This window comes from Lacerta agilis, chromosome 7 (assembly GCF_009819535.1).
Source record: "Lacerta agilis isolate rLacAgi1 chromosome 7, rLacAgi1.pri, whole genome shotgun sequence".
Classification (NCBI taxonomy): domain Eukaryota; kingdom Metazoa; phylum Chordata; class Lepidosauria; order Squamata; family Lacertidae; genus Lacerta; species Lacerta agilis.
This window is the reverse complement of record NC_046318.1, coordinates 656,431-673,727: the sequence shown is the minus strand read 5'-3', so window position 1 is coordinate 673,727 and position 17,297 is coordinate 656,431. Positions and strand designations below refer to the sequence as shown.

General features: G+C 45.2%; 1 protein-coding gene across 2 annotated transcripts; it reads left to right on the top strand.

The window, feature by feature from the left end:
• The first annotated feature begins 5,552 nt into the window (after window positions 1-5,552).
• MTRF1 (mitochondrial translation release factor 1) lies at window positions 5,553-16,885 on the top strand. Of its 2 annotated transcripts, XM_033154087.1 has the most exons (10): window positions 5,554-5,576; window positions 7,384-7,822; window positions 9,367-9,458; window positions 10,642-10,723; window positions 11,064-11,171; window positions 11,269-11,441; window positions 12,818-12,935; window positions 14,268-14,404; window positions 15,422-15,520; window positions 16,592-16,885. In XM_033154087.1, exons 2-10 carry the CDS (start codon window positions 7,402-7,404, stop codon window positions 16,712-16,714), a joined length of 1,353 nt encoding a protein of 450 aa, XP_033009978.1. In that variant the 5' UTR covers window positions 5,554-5,576; window positions 7,384-7,401; the 3' UTR covers window positions 16,715-16,885. The 2 variants fall into 2 exon arrangements, with proteins under 2 accessions (XP_033009979.1, XP_033009978.1); XM_033154088.1 differs by lacking the exon at window positions 15,422-15,520 and having other exon boundaries at window positions 5,553-5,576.
• Window positions 16,886-17,297: the final 412 nt, after the last annotated feature.

Below are 17,297 nucleotides of genomic sequence, written 5' to 3'. Positions count from 1 at the left end.
GGCTCCGGCGGCCTGTCAGGAGCGCGCGCGCGAGCGAGGCCCCAACTTCTGAGGCGGCGCGAGGGGGGGGGGAGGGGAAGGGGGCGGCGCCAACCGCCTCAGGCCAAAGAGGCCGCGAGGGGTTGCTGCGGCGCCCCTCCCCGAGCGCCTAGAGATAGGAGAGGGTAGAGCGGCAGAGCCGTCTTCGGGAGCGTCACTCGCTGGCTCCTCCGGGTGTCCTTCGTCCTTTCTCGCTTCCCCCTGCTGCCCCAAAGTCGGAAACGGGAAGGCAGCTGCGTCAGGAGGAGCCCAGCTGCTCCGAATTGGGCTCTTGGCCTCAAAGCTGCTGGCCCGTTCGCAAAGCTAAGCAGGGTCGGATGGGAGACCGTGGTATGCTGAGAAGCCGGGTAGCGGCCGGCGTGGGCTGCCAGCATCTCGGGTCGCACGGAGTATACACGCGCATTCAGCTGCCTAATAGCGCCCACGCGCCCGGCGAGATTCAATGGTCCACAGACTTGGAGGAAGCCACCTGATAAAGGAAGGCATTTTTTTCACCTGCTGGCTGAACTGGGCAGCTCTCTAACTCCTTCCCCACTTGCCATAAAGTGGTCGTTTATGCATAACAAAAAAAGAGAGGACAAACGCATCAAAACAGAGGATGAAAGATGACAGAGATTTGCATAAGAAATGCACCTGCAAATTTATACATATAGATGGAGATTTAGAAAGAATTACAGTCATTTAAATACAAATACATCTGAATAATAATTATACAGTAATAATTTCCCCAGCCACTCTTGAACCATAGCAGGGAAGACTTAAGAGCTATGTGCCTGCTCAATCTATGCCAAGGTGATAACTATTGATGGGCAACTTCAAGACCCCTCCTGCTGTCCCTTCTTATGGAAGGGGGCGTTGGGGGTTGCTCACCAGAGGCATTTCGTCCTCCAAGCAATGTTGCCAAGCTCAGCACGCTCCCTCAGTTGTTCATCTTTGGGCTGGGAGCTTGCCCTGAGAAGAAAAGGATTAAAACTACAATTTTTGCCTTGGCAAGACCAGCCAAAAATGATAGATGCCTGCCAATAGCTCTTGAGGAACCTGTCATGTTCTATTGTACAGCAAGTGGCCATCAGCACACCTTGTGGCAGTAAACTCCATAAGGTAATTAAATGAGTAAAATATCCACTTCCAACCATCTGTCTTGTACCTGCTGCCAATCATCTTCAACAAAGGCCAAACTTTGTTCTTAACAGTCACTTTTAAAAAGGAAAAGAAAGGAAAGCAATAGCAGTCACAGGGGGGTACTAATGATTTTTTGGATTATAGCAGGTAGGGATGGGGGAGTTAACCCTTTCCTTCCTGGACACCATCCTGACAAACATTAACTCCTCTGAAGCTGCTATGTACATTGGGAGGAAAGCTCCCTTTGGCACCCAAGATAATTAACAATTTTGGAGAAATGTGCTTTTTGCTGTTGTTGTTAGAAGAAGAGTTTGGATTTGATATCCCGCTTTATCACTACCCGGAGTCTCAAAGCGGCTAACATTCTCCTTTCCCTTCCTCCTTTCCCTTCCTCCAGTGAGAGCCAGTGTGGTGTAGTGGTTAAGAGCGGTAGACTCGTTATCTGGGGAACCGGGTTCGCGTCTCCGCTCCTCCACATGCAGCTGCTGGGTGACCTTGGGCTAGTCACACTTCTCTGAAGTCTCTCAGCCCCACTCACCTCACAGAGTGTTTGTTGTGGGGGAGGAAGGGAAAGGAGAATGTTAGCCGCTTGGAGACTCCTTCGGGTAGTGAAAAGTGGGATATCAAATCCAAACTCTTCTTCTTCTTCTTCCCCCACAACAAACACTCTGTGAATCACAGCAGGGGAGGAAAGGGTTATATTGCTCCTCTTCGCCAGGGTTGATCCTTAGTCCTGCCCCACCAGTGGCTGTTGTTTGCATGATTTTTCTAAAAAACAGAGTGAAAGCTCTGTTAGTTTGTTGCAGCAGAAACAGAGACTCTTGTGGTACCTCGGGTTAATTCATTCTGGAGGGCCGTTCTTAACCTGAAACTGTTCTTAACCTGAGGTACCACTTTAGCTAATAGGGCCTCCCGCTGCCGCCACCATGCGATTTCTGTTCTCATCCTGAAGCAAAGTTCTTAATCTGAGGTACTATTTCTGGGTTAGCAGAGTCTGTAACCTGAAGCACCTGCAACCTGAAGCGTCTGTAACCCGAGGTACCACTGTAGTATGCTTTACAGGACAATCCTATGCACAGGGAGGTAGTACAGAGCAAGCTGGTGCAAATAAGGTGTGCGTAAACCTATCCTGAGCCCGTTCAAAAGTCCCAGGGAGGGGGACATGCTACCAATGTTGTTATCAGGGGTTACTCAGTTTTCTTGCCCCCCCCCCCCCGGAGGGCTCTGCATGTTGGGGCCTGGGAGCAAACCACAAGGCGGTGTAGCTGAGGCTCCCCTCTCCTTCCAGTGACCAATTTCTGGGAATCAGGCCCTCCCCAATGACTTCCATGATGCACTGAAATATCAAAAATGCCACAATGTTCCAGGTTCATATTATTCCAGAGGTAGAAAAAATGCATTTATTAGATTTATGAAGCAAATAATTCCATCCAACAGCATAAATTATAAACAGATGCTTTACACTGAATTTGTGTGCTACCTGACAACACATTTCTCAATTCTTCATGATACTGTGGCTTAATGGTTTCTATTTAAATTTGGCTTTTTTACAGAAAACTTATTTCAAATTGACAACAAAATTATTAGAGACCTATAGAGATCAAATTGTGATCCACCCACCAAGAATGACAGCTTTACAGACAACTCACAATGCTTTTCTGGTATTTCAACCAAGGACAAAGTGAAAGACTTGTATATGTTGAACTACTTGTGTGAGTTGCCCTAGGCATCCTCTTTTTTTAATTGCAGGTGTAGAATGTATCACAATTTCTGGTACTTGCTTAGCTTATCATCCCACTAACATAACTGTGTCTATAAGGAATTTGATATTGAATGTACAGTACAATAAATGGAAACTGGGATAGCTCAGTCTTAGAGGATGAGGCTTTTAATCTCAGGTTTGTGGTTCGAGCCCCACATTGGGCCAAAGATTCCTGCATTGCAAGGATGGATCAGATGCCCCTTGCAGCTCCTTCCAACTCTACAGTTCTATGAAATATCCCACAAACTTAATATGACACTAACTTAAGACCTTTATGACACCACGTGAAGACCTTCCTATTTTCCCAGGCATTTCATGGCTTGTGACAGGCTATACTGACCCCTATACTGTTGATGTTTCACTGTTGCAGATGCAATTATTGAGGTTGTTTATTAGTGATGACTGGCATGTTTTTACTGGTGTTTTATTTTGTTTGTAAGTCATGTGTAGACTATTTTTGTATTAGGCAACTTATAAATCATAGAGTTGTAGAGTAGAGCTTCAACAGAAAATTGTGGAGAAGATACTTTGACTAAAGAAGTCCAAAGTGCTCAGTTGTCTGGGAATTGAGACATCCTGGCAACTAGAAAACTGAAGTATTTCCCAACCCTGGTAAGAGCTTATTCCTTGTGAAAAATCTCCCATAATACAGTGGTGATCTAACTCTTCTTGGCACTGCTAGACACAGGCCCAGATGAACTGGAGTCCAAAGGTAAAGATAAGGTTATGCTCCCATGCCAAGTTTGTATATGACTAAGCCATCAGATACTCAGATACTCTGGTGCCATAAGCCAAGGGAGGAGATCATGTCATATTAGGTATGCTTTGTTTTCACAAAATAGCCTATAACTTATTTAGAGGTGATGTATGCCATACAGGACAAAACATATTATTTTCTTTAACATTATTTTAATTGTCTTTGCTACCTGCCTTTCTGCAGAATGACTCAAATTCAATGAGGCTAAGCAGTTGAGAAGATGAAGCAGTTGCATGTCAGATTACAATAAGCAGCATGATATGAAGGAAGTTCTTGACAACTGCTCTGTGAACAGAAAGCCAGGAGAGCAGGCCAAGCGGGCCAGAGGAGACGCCAGGAGCCTGGCTTCTCTTGCTCCAGCTGGAAGGTCTTCTCTGCTGCAGAGTCACTGACTGCCAAGGGCCCTGTGGGGAAGGACCCCCCCCCCCCGGTTTAGTAATCTGGGTATGTTTTAATGTGCATTGATGTTGTTTGTGAGTCCCTTTGACAGTTTTGTACCCTGAAAAGTCAGCTGTAGGTCAGGGGTGTGAAGTCCCTATGGGCAGATCCAGAACTGGTCCGGGCTCTGCAGACCACGTGGGCAGGTGGGTGGCCTAAACCGCCTTTCCATCCCCTGACATCACAGGATATCAAGTAACTCAAAGTTCAAGAAGCATCTGCAAAGGAAGGGTCAGAAGCACACTTTGGGTGCTCAGAATTCTTCCTTTATCTGAGGCTTGGACTTTCCTGTGCCCACTGCCATATATACATCAGGCCTAGGAAACACAAAGCCCGGGGAGCAAACATCTGAGGCTTGGAGGGCTAACTAGGCCCACAGGCTGAAGATTTCCACCCCTGCTAAAAAAACAAAAACAAAAACAACCTCTAAAGAAATAAATTCTGCACAGACTGAGGATTCATTGGCTATAGGAGCAAATTACTATCAGTAACTGAAGGATTGAAATACACCTCTTTAGCTGACAAGGTAATATAGTGGCTTGTGTATCTGAATATCACAGGAAAAACCTGGGTTCAAATTCCCACTCCACCATGAAACTCACTGAGTAACCTCAGGCAGTGACTCTTTCAGTCTAACCTATAAGGCTGGTCAAAACAAAATTAAAAAAAAATCCTTCCAGTAGCACCTTAGAGAGCAACTAAGTTTGTTCTTGGTATGAGCTTTTGTGTGCATGCACACTTCTTCAGATACTATAAAGTTGGTGTCCAAGTGGTCTGTCGAGGGCAGGAGTCCACAGGATCCAGCCTGCCAGAATAAAAGGCTTTCCCACCCCTGCAGAACAGAATGGCATAGTAAACATCACATGTTTTGTGCTGACCTGCAGTAAGTACCCAGAAATCTAGTGTTGTGACCAATACCCTGCACTTTAGAATTTTCTAAATTTAATAGATTGCATATCTATGACCCACCAGATGTTGTGGGACCAGAATTCCCATTATCCCTGACAGCTGGCAGGGAGTCCCAACAATCTCTAGATGGCCACAGGTATGTTAGACAGTATCTAATGGCCCAATCTATAAACTTAAACATAAAACACTCAAATCAGTTACATAGCAAAGCATTCACTGGTGAATAATTAGGAAGGCGAGAGGAGAAAGCAGATTTCAGAGCTATTAGGAAAAAGCTGAAACTGGCGAACTCTTTCAGCAAGCCCCGCTGTATATAATGCATCTTACTGGGGTTGCAGCCGGACAGCATAACCCTAGGCCCATTTCTTTAAAATGAAACCCCGTGGTGTTCATGGGAGGAGGAGGAGGATCCGCCGGAAGAGCTGCGCCGAGGCGAAGGAAGGGCAGGAGGCGCGTGGGGCGAGGGAACCAGAGCCGAGCACTTGAGGGCCTCGGGGGTCTTCACTGACCAAAGCCCCCTCGGAAGACCTCGGAGCCAGGGAAACGGAGGCAAGTAAGAGGTTAACCGGAAGCGGCACCGTGGCCTTCTGGGACTTGTAGTCAAGGGGCTGGGAGCCGCCGTTCAGCTCCTTCCTCGTTTCCCTGACAATTGGTGCTCCTAATAGCATGGATGGATGCCTGTAGTTTTCCCACCAGCTCCTGTTCAAACTGGAATGTGGGAGGCGGAGCCGAAGGCTGAAGCTGCTTATATGGAGGGGGGGGGGAAGCAGCTCTGCCTTAGAATTCTTGATCAGATTTAGGGAGCATTCGGTGCACAAGATGATGCCCTAGGGAGGGCGGACCTGCATTTCTATTCCCTGGCTACTGTACTACTACTACTACTACTACTACTACTGGACACTTGTGACCTGCTGATTCGGCCAGCTTGGGCCAAACACTTTGCTAAAAGACGGACAGGATATTGGAGACTAGAGCCAGTGTGGTGTAGTGGTTAAGAGCGGCAGACTCGTAATCTGGTGAACCGGGTTCGCGTCTCCGCTCCTCCACATGCAGCTGCTGGGTGACCTTTGGCTAGTCACACTTCTTTGAAGTCTCTCAGCCCCACTCACCCCACAGAGTGTTTGTTGTGGGGGAGGAAGGGAAAGGAGAATGTTAACCGCTTTGAGACTATTTTGGGTAGTGAAAAGCGGGATATCAAATCCAAACTCCTCTTCTTCTTGTGTCTGTACCAATGGTCAGCTGTCTTATTATAATTAAACTTAGAAGAGACTGTCTTAAGGTTTCCAGAAGAAACAACCATGCTGGAAGTATTTGGTGAAATTACTGACTGGGAAACTTGGATATTCCCTGAAATTATTGGATCATTCAGAACTGTAGGGATCAGTATTGCTCAGCCTTTGAATGGTGTTTAAATCTTAAATGTTTTGCTCAACAGCATGAGATATGTAAAATGTTTATTTGCTAGCCATGCCTGTCGGAGCAGTTTCCTATGAGCTTATGTATGTCATGTTCCCAGCTTCTGCCAACCCAGCAGTTCAAAAGCACGCCAGTGCAAGTAGATAAATAGGTACTGCTGCGACAGGAAGGTAAACAGCACTTCTGTGCGCTCTGGCACTCGTCATGGTGTCTCATAGCGCCAGAAGCGGTTTAGTCCTGCTGGCCACATGACCCAGAAAGCTGTCTGTGGACAAACGGTGGCTCCCTTGGCCTGAAGCAAGATGAGCGGCGCACCCCATTGTCACCTTTGACTGGACTTAACCATCCAGGGGTCCTTTACCTTTTTTTACCTTTTAATGTTAAGACAACCTGTTGACTCATGATACCAGAAACATGAAGAAGAGTTTGGATTTGATATCCCGCTTTATCACTACCCGAAGGAGTCTCAAAGCGGCTAACATTCTCCTTTCCCTTCCCTCCCCACAACAAACACTCTGTGAGGTGAGTGGGGCTGAGAGACAATAATCTATTTTGAGTAAAGTGGCTACACTTTCACTGAACCACCATTTTTTCTCTTGTGTTTCCAATGTACCTTTTTGGCAACATGCTACTACAGTATATAAAATTTATATAATGGAAATATTAGTAGCCTACCTCATGGGGCTGATATAGTGGTCAGTGATATTCAGCATGAGTTACAGGCTTGAATTCAGTGGTGAGGAAAGTGGCACTGCACACATGACGGCCCTGGTGCAAGGCTTCTGCGGATGGCATTTGTTAGGTGGATCCTGCCCACTGTGTTGTTCAGACACTTTGTTAAACTGATATAAGTGAAAAAGTGGAAAGCAATACTAGTCTTTGAATCCATGTCCTTAAAATAAACATCACTGGGAAATTCTGTTTTTTTTCTTCCTTCCAGAAAGATTAGAACCCTGAGATGAAACCTCACCAAACAATTCCTCTTTTTAGAACCTTGCATGTTCAGTGTTACTGCTCTCTCCAGCAGCGTCATCTTCCTTTACTTGTTAAGAGAGCTACTTGTTGGACAAAACGGAATACCTTTCGGCACAGCTTTTTGTGGAATACAGTTGCCCCCTTTCTAGCACTTAATAACTGGCCAAGGAAATACCACCAGAGCTCAGGAACACTCTGGAACCTTGAAGCACTGCAAACATATTTACAGACTTTAAGCCAAGAATACCAAAGAATGGAGAAATTGCTCAATGACAGCTCAGTAAAAGAACACAGAAGAAGAGCTCTGAGCAAGAGACATGCTGAACTATTCCCGCTTGCTGTGACGTTTAAAGAAATTCAAGAGGCACAAAAAGAACTTCAAGATTTGGAGATACTTTGTTCAAGTAAGTTATGCAGCTGTTTGCTTAGCTCACCTCCCCCCGCCATCTTCAAGACCAGGGGTAGGCAACCTAAGGCCCGTGGGCCAGATGCGGCGCAATCCCCTTCTAAATCCGGCCCATGGACAGTCCGGGAATCAGTGTTTTTACATGAGTAGAATGTGTCCTTTTATTTAAAATGCATCTTTGGGTTATTTGTGGGGATAGGAATTTGTTCATATTTTTTTCCAAAATATAGTCCGGATCACCACATGGTCTGAGAGACGGCTGAAAAAGGTTGCTGACCCCTGTTCAAGACCCTTTGCTTAGATTTCATCAAATAGAGCAATTGTGCCCTGACACCCACCAACTCTCTGTAGCTTTCTCCTCACCTGTTGGCTTTACAAGCCATTCCAAGTCTCTCCCACTTTCTTCTCAAGTTCATGGGTTCATTAAAAGCAGTGTGCTTGGACCAGCAGCTATTTGCAGGATTTACTGCAGGAAGTACTGCTTTAAGTGTGTTTACAGAGTAAGGACCCCCTAGAGCAGGCATGTCCAACATGTCAATTGCGATTGACCGGTCAATCGCTGGATTGGTTTTGGTCAATAGAGAGAGAGAGAAGCCCGGCGTGCTCTGACTGGCTCCTCAGAGAGAGAAAGGGCTGGTTTAGGGAGAGAGAGAGAGAGGGAGAGAAGCAGGGAAGAAGAATCATGGAGCAAGGAAGGAAGCAACTTGGAAGGGAAAGAGTTACCCAGTGCGCTCCAACTGGCTCCTCAGATCTGTGTAAACTAATAAAAAATATAGTTTGATTTTTCTCACTTGTTTAGTTACTTGTCCATCTAGTAACTATTTAGATCTGTCATGATGATATCCAAACATAACTATAGTAGTACCTTGGTTTTCGAACAGCCTAGTTCCCGAACAACTCGGAACCCAAACGCTGCAAATCTGGAAGTAGGTTGTAGAGCAGTGGCGGCGGCTGGAGGTTTGTTCATCTCCTTCCTGCTGCCACTGCCTGCCCTGCTCATTGAGACCAAAAAGTCTGGATGCTATCCTAAAGTTTGAAGAGCCACATGAAGATACCTAGCTTGCCCAGGAAAGCTGCTGCCCCTTTCCCCAGCAAACAGTAATAAATATATGACTAGGGCAATAATATTGTCTGCTTTTACCACCCTCTTTTATGGGGAAGGAAAGAGCCTGTTGTTTTCATTTAGTTCCTCCTCTCTCCTGTTGACCTACACACCCCTTCAATTTCATTTTGTAGCAGAAGTCAAAACCCCTGCTTTCTTACAATTCTGATATTACGTAATTCTGTTTCAAGGTTTTCCCCATGTCCTTTGTGGCACACTGCCTCAAATGTCTTTAGATGAGCATGGATGCAAATTTGCCATCTAAGTCCAGGCTGGACCTTGACGCAAGAATGTAGCATATGTCTACAGGAACTATGTCAAGATGGTTCGCAGAACAACAAAGGACAATAGTGAAATAAAATTAAATGAGGCAGATGCATCCAAACTGTTCGTTTTAACAAGATTACTGAACGTTTACTTTTTCAACCACTTGTCCTTAGAGCTAAACAGCCCAGAAGAGAAACCACTACTAGAACTTGCTCTAGAGGAAAAGGAGATTATTGACCAGAAGATCAGCGCTCTGTGTCGAAAGGTGAGCAGGAGACCATGGTTGGATTTCTTGATCCAGCAATCAGTTTGAATGGTGATATGTATAGAGAATAGTGTGCACTAGACTCTTGTGTAGGAAAAATAAGGTTGTATCTTCCCATTTATCTCTGTGCGGCCAGCAGCCTGGAGTTTTCCTCAAGGGAAAAACGGTGCTGGAACTGTCTCCCCCCCACCCCCCTTCCATGGCGGGCTGCTGCTGCTGCTGTGTTCACAAGGATCAATTTCCGATTGCGCTGGTGCTGGGCTTAACGATGGGAGGGAGAGGTGGGCAGGGGGAGTGGGCAGCTATGGCCTGGGTTTCTGCCCCAACCTCTGAGGGGGGCAGAAAAAGAAGGGGAGCCAGGTGTTGGCTTCTCATAAGGGATACTTCAAGGATGTCCGACCTACAGTTCACTTTAGCAGGCTTCCTGACTTCTTTCCTTGTTTTGAGACCTCTCAAGATCATCTCTGGTTCCATCTTCTGGGCCATAGCTTGTGACTCATTGCCAGTGATTTCTCACTTTCTAGGTAGTCTGTCACCTGTATTTTGATATTATTTGCTCTCTCTTGATAATCTTATCTCCTTCAGAGTGTCAGTTTTATGGTGACAGGTGATCGGGTCAATTAATGTCTGTAATCTTGAGTTTTTTGCTGATGAAAAGAAGCAGGTCTTTTCTAGCTCCCTCCTTTTTGAGGGGAAAGGGCTAGGGGATTCCACAGTGTAGATGGAGGATCTCAAAAGTTTGAACACTGTACTTGCTAACAGCAGGCAAAGGCATGCTATTCAAGACATAGATGAAAAGATCTTCAGAATCAGAAACAAAAAACATTTAAATCTGCATTGTAGTACTGTGGTAGCCTGTGTTCTGAATATTTTCACAAAGCTTCCTAATTTGTGAGAAACTATACCTACACATTAACTTCTGATTCACATTATGATACTGTGGATAAAAAAACTAGATTATGTGTTCCTGTACGTAAAACATTAGTGTGAACTTGCTCCTGAATAACCCCCCCCCCAAAAAAAAGAAATGTGTGTTTTGTCTTTGCTTTCTGACTTCAGCATTGGTAATATTTTCCACTTTGTACTTGCGAATTAAAAGCCTAAAAGACCAGCTCCAGATATAGTCAAAATGTACCTCCAGCCCTATCTTACAGCTCTAGATTTATTTTATTTTATTTTTCAGATTTTCCAGATCTTGATACCAAGAGAAAAATATGATGACAGTGGTGTATTGTTAGAAGTAACATCTGGCAGGACAACTGGAGGTCAGCAAAGTCGCCACATAAAAATCACCCTCCTCCTTGTTATGGGGCTTTCCATTTTTGTCAGTTATTAGATATTGATTTAACTAAGCTAAATTATTAGTGGTGGTGGTGCTGATCCACAGTCGGAGGCAGTGCTTCAGAATACCTGTTGCTGGAAATGACAGGAGGGGAGAGGGCTGCTCTTGGGCTCCGGTCCTGCTCGCAGGTTTCCCACAAGTTGACCAGGGATGCTGGGCTAGGTGGCCCTGAGCCTGCTCATCTCCTTATGGTGACAGCATGCTGCACAGCACTGCTCATGTTGACATTTCAGAAGCATTCAGAGAAAACTCTTGCATTTCAGGTGACATTTGTCAGCAATTTACCCAAGAGGTATTTGACATGTACCGGAATTACGCTGATTACAAATGCTGGACCTTTGAGATTGTGAACTACACTCCAGCGGATTACGGTATGGCTGTAGCCTGTTATACTAGTCGCATAGAGAACTTAAAAGACTGCCCCCACCCCTTTCCCCAACCTGTAATGTGTATTATGTGCATTGAAAGGTGGCCTACACCATGCTGCTGCTCGCATTTTGGGAGACGACGTCTACAGGCATTTGAAATATGAAGGAGGGACTCACAGGGTGCAGCGAATCCCCGAAACAGGATTATCTTCCAGAATGCAGCGGATCCATACTGGCACCATGTCTGTGATTGTCCTCCCTCAGCCAGACGAGGTATTCATTTCAGTCGGTGTCTCTTGCTGTGTAACTCCATAAATGCTAGTTTCTAAGCAGAATGACTGTAAACTTGACCACACCACCACCTTACAAGATGTTTTGGGGGAAATAGCCATGCCCATAACTGCCTCATTGTGCATGTGTCTGTCTTTTTAGTAGGTTTCTGGTGCTACTTGTGTTTTCCTTCAACTCTGCACAGGGAAGAAAAGCTGAGCTCTGGGCAAGCTGCATCCCATCGGCCTCCGTGGCCCAGGCCAGCTTGCTTTACTCCCATTTCTTAGGCACAAGGGGTAACCAGAGGGGGGGGTGGGGTACTGCAGCTCCCATTGTCCCTGGCCATTGGCCGCACTGGCTGTACTAGAGTTAAGAGCGAGCAATGAGGTGACCAAGTCTGCTGATGATATGAAATTGTTCAGGGCAGTTAATTCAAAAAGAGATCGAAAAGAGCTCCCAAAGGCCCACCTGTCAATCAAGTGGCATCCCGAAGCCAGGACTGCAAAGCACCATGCAGGCAGGACCATGCTGTTAAAAAAGGTTTTTATCTCCGTTTTAGCCATGCATTTGGGAATCCAGCCCAATTGAACAAGTTCAGTTCTTGCAGGAAATTCAGGCTGGGTTGATCTCCCTTCCCCTTGGCTGATGTGGGAGGAGGTCCATCCTGCTTAGTGCTGAGCACTGTGGGGCTGCTTCAGAGAGCAACACAGAGTGTGCAATGACTCCTCTCCAGGTGCTGCTTTGAAGGCACTCTCAGCCAGGGCTACCAAACTTTGGGGAGGGTGACCCAGAAGTCAGAGCTTCTCCATGGGCCTCCATGCTTGTGGGGTGGAGGGGAGGCGCTGCTTGCTTTGACGGTGTGCTGTCCCCAGAAAGGGACGGACGTGTGGCTAAGCTGAGTTCTGCAACTGCTCTGTGTGGCTTCTCCCAGCTTCCCATTTTGGAGGCTGATAGGCACGGGACGGGGGGCTGCATTGATGAGAGGGGGTGGTCTCCTATCTTCTCCAGCAAAGGAAAATGGTTCACTCAAGTCTTGCTCCATTGAAGGAACAAAATTGGCCGACCCCTTTAAGGGGGTGGGCATGGCTTCCTCCAAACGGCCTGGCAGGCAAAATGGAGAGGTCTGACCAGCCAGGTTTAACTCACAAGCCACAGTTTCCCCTCAATACTTCTCCTCAACCAAACAAAAACAAAAAGGGGTTTGTTTGTTTGTTTTTTAAAAAAATGCATACAGCTCCAACATGGCTTCTTTGGCTGTTCTTCTGATTCTCTAAATAGGGACAAACAGGTTTTAGGTGATGGGGAAAACACACCCATACACACCTTTCCCCATAAAATTCTGCGTAAGATAGTAAAATGTTCTCTCTCTCTCCCTCCAGGTGACAATTAAAATCGATCCAAGAGATTTGCGTATAGATACATTTCGAGCCAAAGGGGCAGGAGGACAGCATGTCAATACAACAGACAGCGCTGTTAGAATTGTACACATTCCCACAGGTAGCCCTTGTATAGTTTGTTTTATCTTTGCTCCCCTTTTCACAGAAACATGCACATCAAATATACAGGAACCAGTATTCAATTTGTGATACGCAGGCTGTCTTGTGTGACTATGCATAAAAGAGGACTGATGCAGATTCCGGGGGGGGGGGGACACTGCTCCTTAGAGGAGTGGATGGGGCAACCAGCCAGATGGGCAGGGTACAAATAAAATCACCACCATCACCATCTATTTATAATCTGTTTATTTGTATTCTCTTCTTCCTGTTCTTTAACCAGTTACAGATCCATAAGAGGGCCTGTTCCTTTATCCTGTGACTGCTAAGTTTTTTTTGTTGAGGGACTGTATCAAAAGCTTTTTTTGAAAATCTGCTTATACAATGTTTGAAGGACCATCCCTATCCTTGTTGCCACTGCCCAGGCCTCCCTTGCCCAGGTACAGTTGGGGGCGCACTTTAAGGCGGTGCACCGCCAGCCGCACCTCCACCTGCCCCTCGCATGGTGTCACATATGACATCTGGTGTGCCATGGTTTTGGGGGGGGGACAACCTCATAGGCCAAAGTGGAACACCTCCAGGGCCCAAAGCAAGAATCTGCCGGCTGGAGATTCCTCTATTAGTAGAGCAGCAACTTCACATCCGAGTGGTGTAAGAATTCTTGGTGGGATGCTGTCTGGACCTGGGGAATTGCTCATTGTAATTTTTCAGCAAGGCATAGAACTTTGTCTCTCGTCAACACTATTTCCCTCCTTTCCTCAGACTCTCTTCCTGAGAAAATTGATCAAGGCATAAGGATCTGTCTAGATGTATTGTTTGTTATAATGTAAATATATAGCAAATTACAAGAAAGGAGATTCTGAGTAAACATCAGGAAGAACTTTCTGACAGTAAGAGCTGTTCAACACTGGAGTGGACTTCCACAAGAGGTGGTGGACTCTCCTTCCTTGGAGGTTTTTAAGTGGAGGTCAGAAGATGGCCACCTGTCATGGATGTTTTAGCTGGGATTCCTGTATTGCAAGGGGTTGGACTAGAAGGGATTGGGTCCCTCCCGACTCTACAATTCTGTGATTCTTTGATTCTATTTTTCTGGAAATAATTTTTCATAGATAATATTTTTTGTGATTATGCCAGAAAAATAGTTTTAAAATACATAAAATAAGAAATTTATAGATGTGAACTTAAATTTCATAGTGTCTGTGTACATTTTTGTTTCCTGGGAGCAGTAGCCCTGCCTGGTCAGCTTAGCATGAATAATCTGCAAGACATGGTCACTTATTTCCAAAACTTATGCAGGCAGGGATTATCTGATGAAAGCTTTCTAAAAATTCTGAAGGGTTAACCATTGAGTGCCAAGAAGAGCGATCTCAGCAAGTGAATAGAGAAACCGCTCTGCGGACCTTGAGAGACAAGCTGTACCAGCAGACCATAGAGAGAGAGCTGAGGCAGAGGCAGAGCGCCAGGAAACTGCAGGTGAGAGGTGCTCCCTGTGTGGAAGGTGGGGGAGAAAGCTCTGCAATTGGCCTTACTCCAGAAGCAGGGGTTTTGTAGGCAGGAGATTTTGGATTCAGCCTCTGACATCACCACAAAGCAGGTCTGAAGCTAGTCAGTGTTTAGTAATGGGTAACAATCACATTTAAATAAAAATCCAGGATACCTGAATTGATTTCTATGGGGAAGCATTCACTTCACCAGGAAAGGTTAGCACGCAACATGTGAGCAAACCAGAAAGTTCCTTCTCTTACAACTATGGAATCTAGGCAATGGGTGGCCCCCCCCCCCCGGGGCAGCCTTCCTTTTTTGGGTCTAATTAGCTGGGTCTCTTCCTGAGTTTCAGTCATTGCTATGACTTCATACATTGGCTGAAGGCAGGACCAAGTTAGTTTCTCACAAAACAAATGAGGTACCTGCATATTTTGCCTTATAGCTTTGGTTCTACAAGTGCTAGAAAGTTTTATTTAAAATAATGAAAAACAGGGGTTGGGGGATTGTGGCCTGGGGGAGTGGGGCTGCCTCTTGCTGCAGATGCCCAAGGATCAAGGCCTTTGATTGACTTTGAATGCATTTTGCACTTGTACAATTGCAATAATGACAACTTGTCTCATAAGGTTATTATAATAAATTATCTTTTATAAAGCACCTAGATTGAAAACGGTAAAGCTACAATGCAAAAGTAAATTAGATTTTAAGACCTGCATTCTTAATTGACACTTTGCATACAAAACAAAGACTATATTTTAATAGGCTTTATAGGTTATTTTATGGCTTTTATTGTAATGTATTGTTTGTTTTCTGATTTTATGTTGGGCTTGGAGTCTCTTTTTGTAGCAAGTGACTAATAAATTGAATTTAAAATAATAAATTCTCAAGTGTTGAAAAATGTGTAGACATTAACCAATAATAATAAATGCTGAGCTATTGAGACTATAGCAAAAATGTTTTAATTACATTTTTTTAAATGGTGAAACAAAACAAAATGTTATTTTGCAGTTGGGGACAAGAGCCCAGTCAGAGAGAATTCGCACATATAACTTCCACCAAGACCGAGTCACTGACCACAGGGTTACCTATGAAATCCGTGACATCAAGGTATTTGTCTCTTAAAGGGTTCTCCTAGATTGGCCTGGAGCCTCCATCTTCTCCGGTAATGCAAGAACCTGCAGCAATGCATGGAAACCCTGTTGCCCGATATTCTTTTCACTCGAGATGACAGGGAAACAACCTGGGACCTTTTGCATGTGGCACTCAGAAGAGGCTGTGCAACAGACTGTTGCCCGGGGGGGGGGGGGGGGCTTCTGTTTGTGGCTCCAGAGTCAAGCCATTGCATTCCTTCATCAGCAGAAAGGACTCCCTGGGGAGGTGGTGGGCTCTCCTTCCTTGGAGGTTTTTAAGCAGAGCTTGGCTGGCCACCTGTCAGGGATTCCTGCATTGCAGGGGGCTGGACTAGAGGACCCTTGGGACCCCTTCCAACTTTACTGTTCTATGATTCTACAATGTCATGCCCACTGAGCATGCTCTGTCTTCAGGGGCCTGTGGGGGAGGTCTTTTCTTCATTTGGGGATCTTTGGAGTATGTGCCTTATGCCTAAAATCTTCTGTTTATTCTATTGATGTTTGTGAACAGCGGTATCTTCTGTTTCTGCGTACATTTTAAAATAGCTTTAAAATAGTGAGCCAGGAAATAAAATGGTGAGCCAGATAATGAGATGCTTATTTTTATCTTTTTATACCTGTGTTCTTCTTCCTTCCTCCCTTTCCTGCCGCTCCATCCCATTTTCCCTCACACTCAGTTGGCAGCTTTTTCTCTTCTTTCATCCAGTGTCCCATGCCACCAAGTCCTTACGGAGCTGTTTTTTGTGGTTTCCTCTTAGGGATTTTTTCACAAGAATTTTTCTGGATCTGCAGATTTCAGGCTCTCATAAATCTGTCGGCAACTTCTCTCATGTATGTTAGTGGTGCCATTTTGGCTACAGCTTTGTAGGCAAAGGAGAACTTGAATCTGACGTAGAAGGGGTGTTATAATTATTGTGACCAAAAGCAACTTCACAAGTAGACTGTGAACATTATAAATGTCCATATGCTGTTTACTGGTGTAATCCAAACTCATGTTGATCCTTTCAGTTCACAGTAACATGTTTCATTTCCCCCCATCTTTCAATAGGAATTCTTAAGTGGGAAGAAGCTCCTGGATGAACTAATCAGCAAACTCTTAGAGGCTGCAGAGATGGAATCTCTGATGGAACATTTGGAAAACAATTTGAAATCTCTGCAAGCAGACTCCTGACTTGAAAAGAGTAATGGATGCAAATGTTTTTAATTGGCTTGCAAAATTTAACAAACCTCACAGACGTATGAGTGCTGTTCTGCATTTTAATATTTCATTATCACTGTCACTGACTTTATGGCTGTGACCTAAACAAATGGCATATAAAAGCATGTAGAACTTCATGCAGAGGCAAAGGTTGTCTGGTGCTTTGTTTCAGGCTCCATAGTTGCTCTGACAAATCATACAAATAAATTTTTAAAGGGGTGGGTGCAGCTTGACTAATCAGACTGGCAAACACACACACTTATCCCTGGAAGATGCAACTCAGTTTTCATGCAGCTGAGACACAGCTTCCAGGGAAGAGCTAGCATGTTAGCCCATATAATTTGCAACATGTAGTGTGCAGAAAAAGGGAAATTGGTCAAGTAGGCATCATACTGACGACTTCCAGGAAAGATGGTGGATTGAAGAGAGCTCACCTGGAGACTCTCCTGCACCACATGAGAAAACCCAGGCACTCCATGTGCAGGACAGCACAGAGCAGCAGCTGCTTGGAATGAAAAAGAGGGAGAGAAAACCACACCGTCCCCAGGGGAGATCA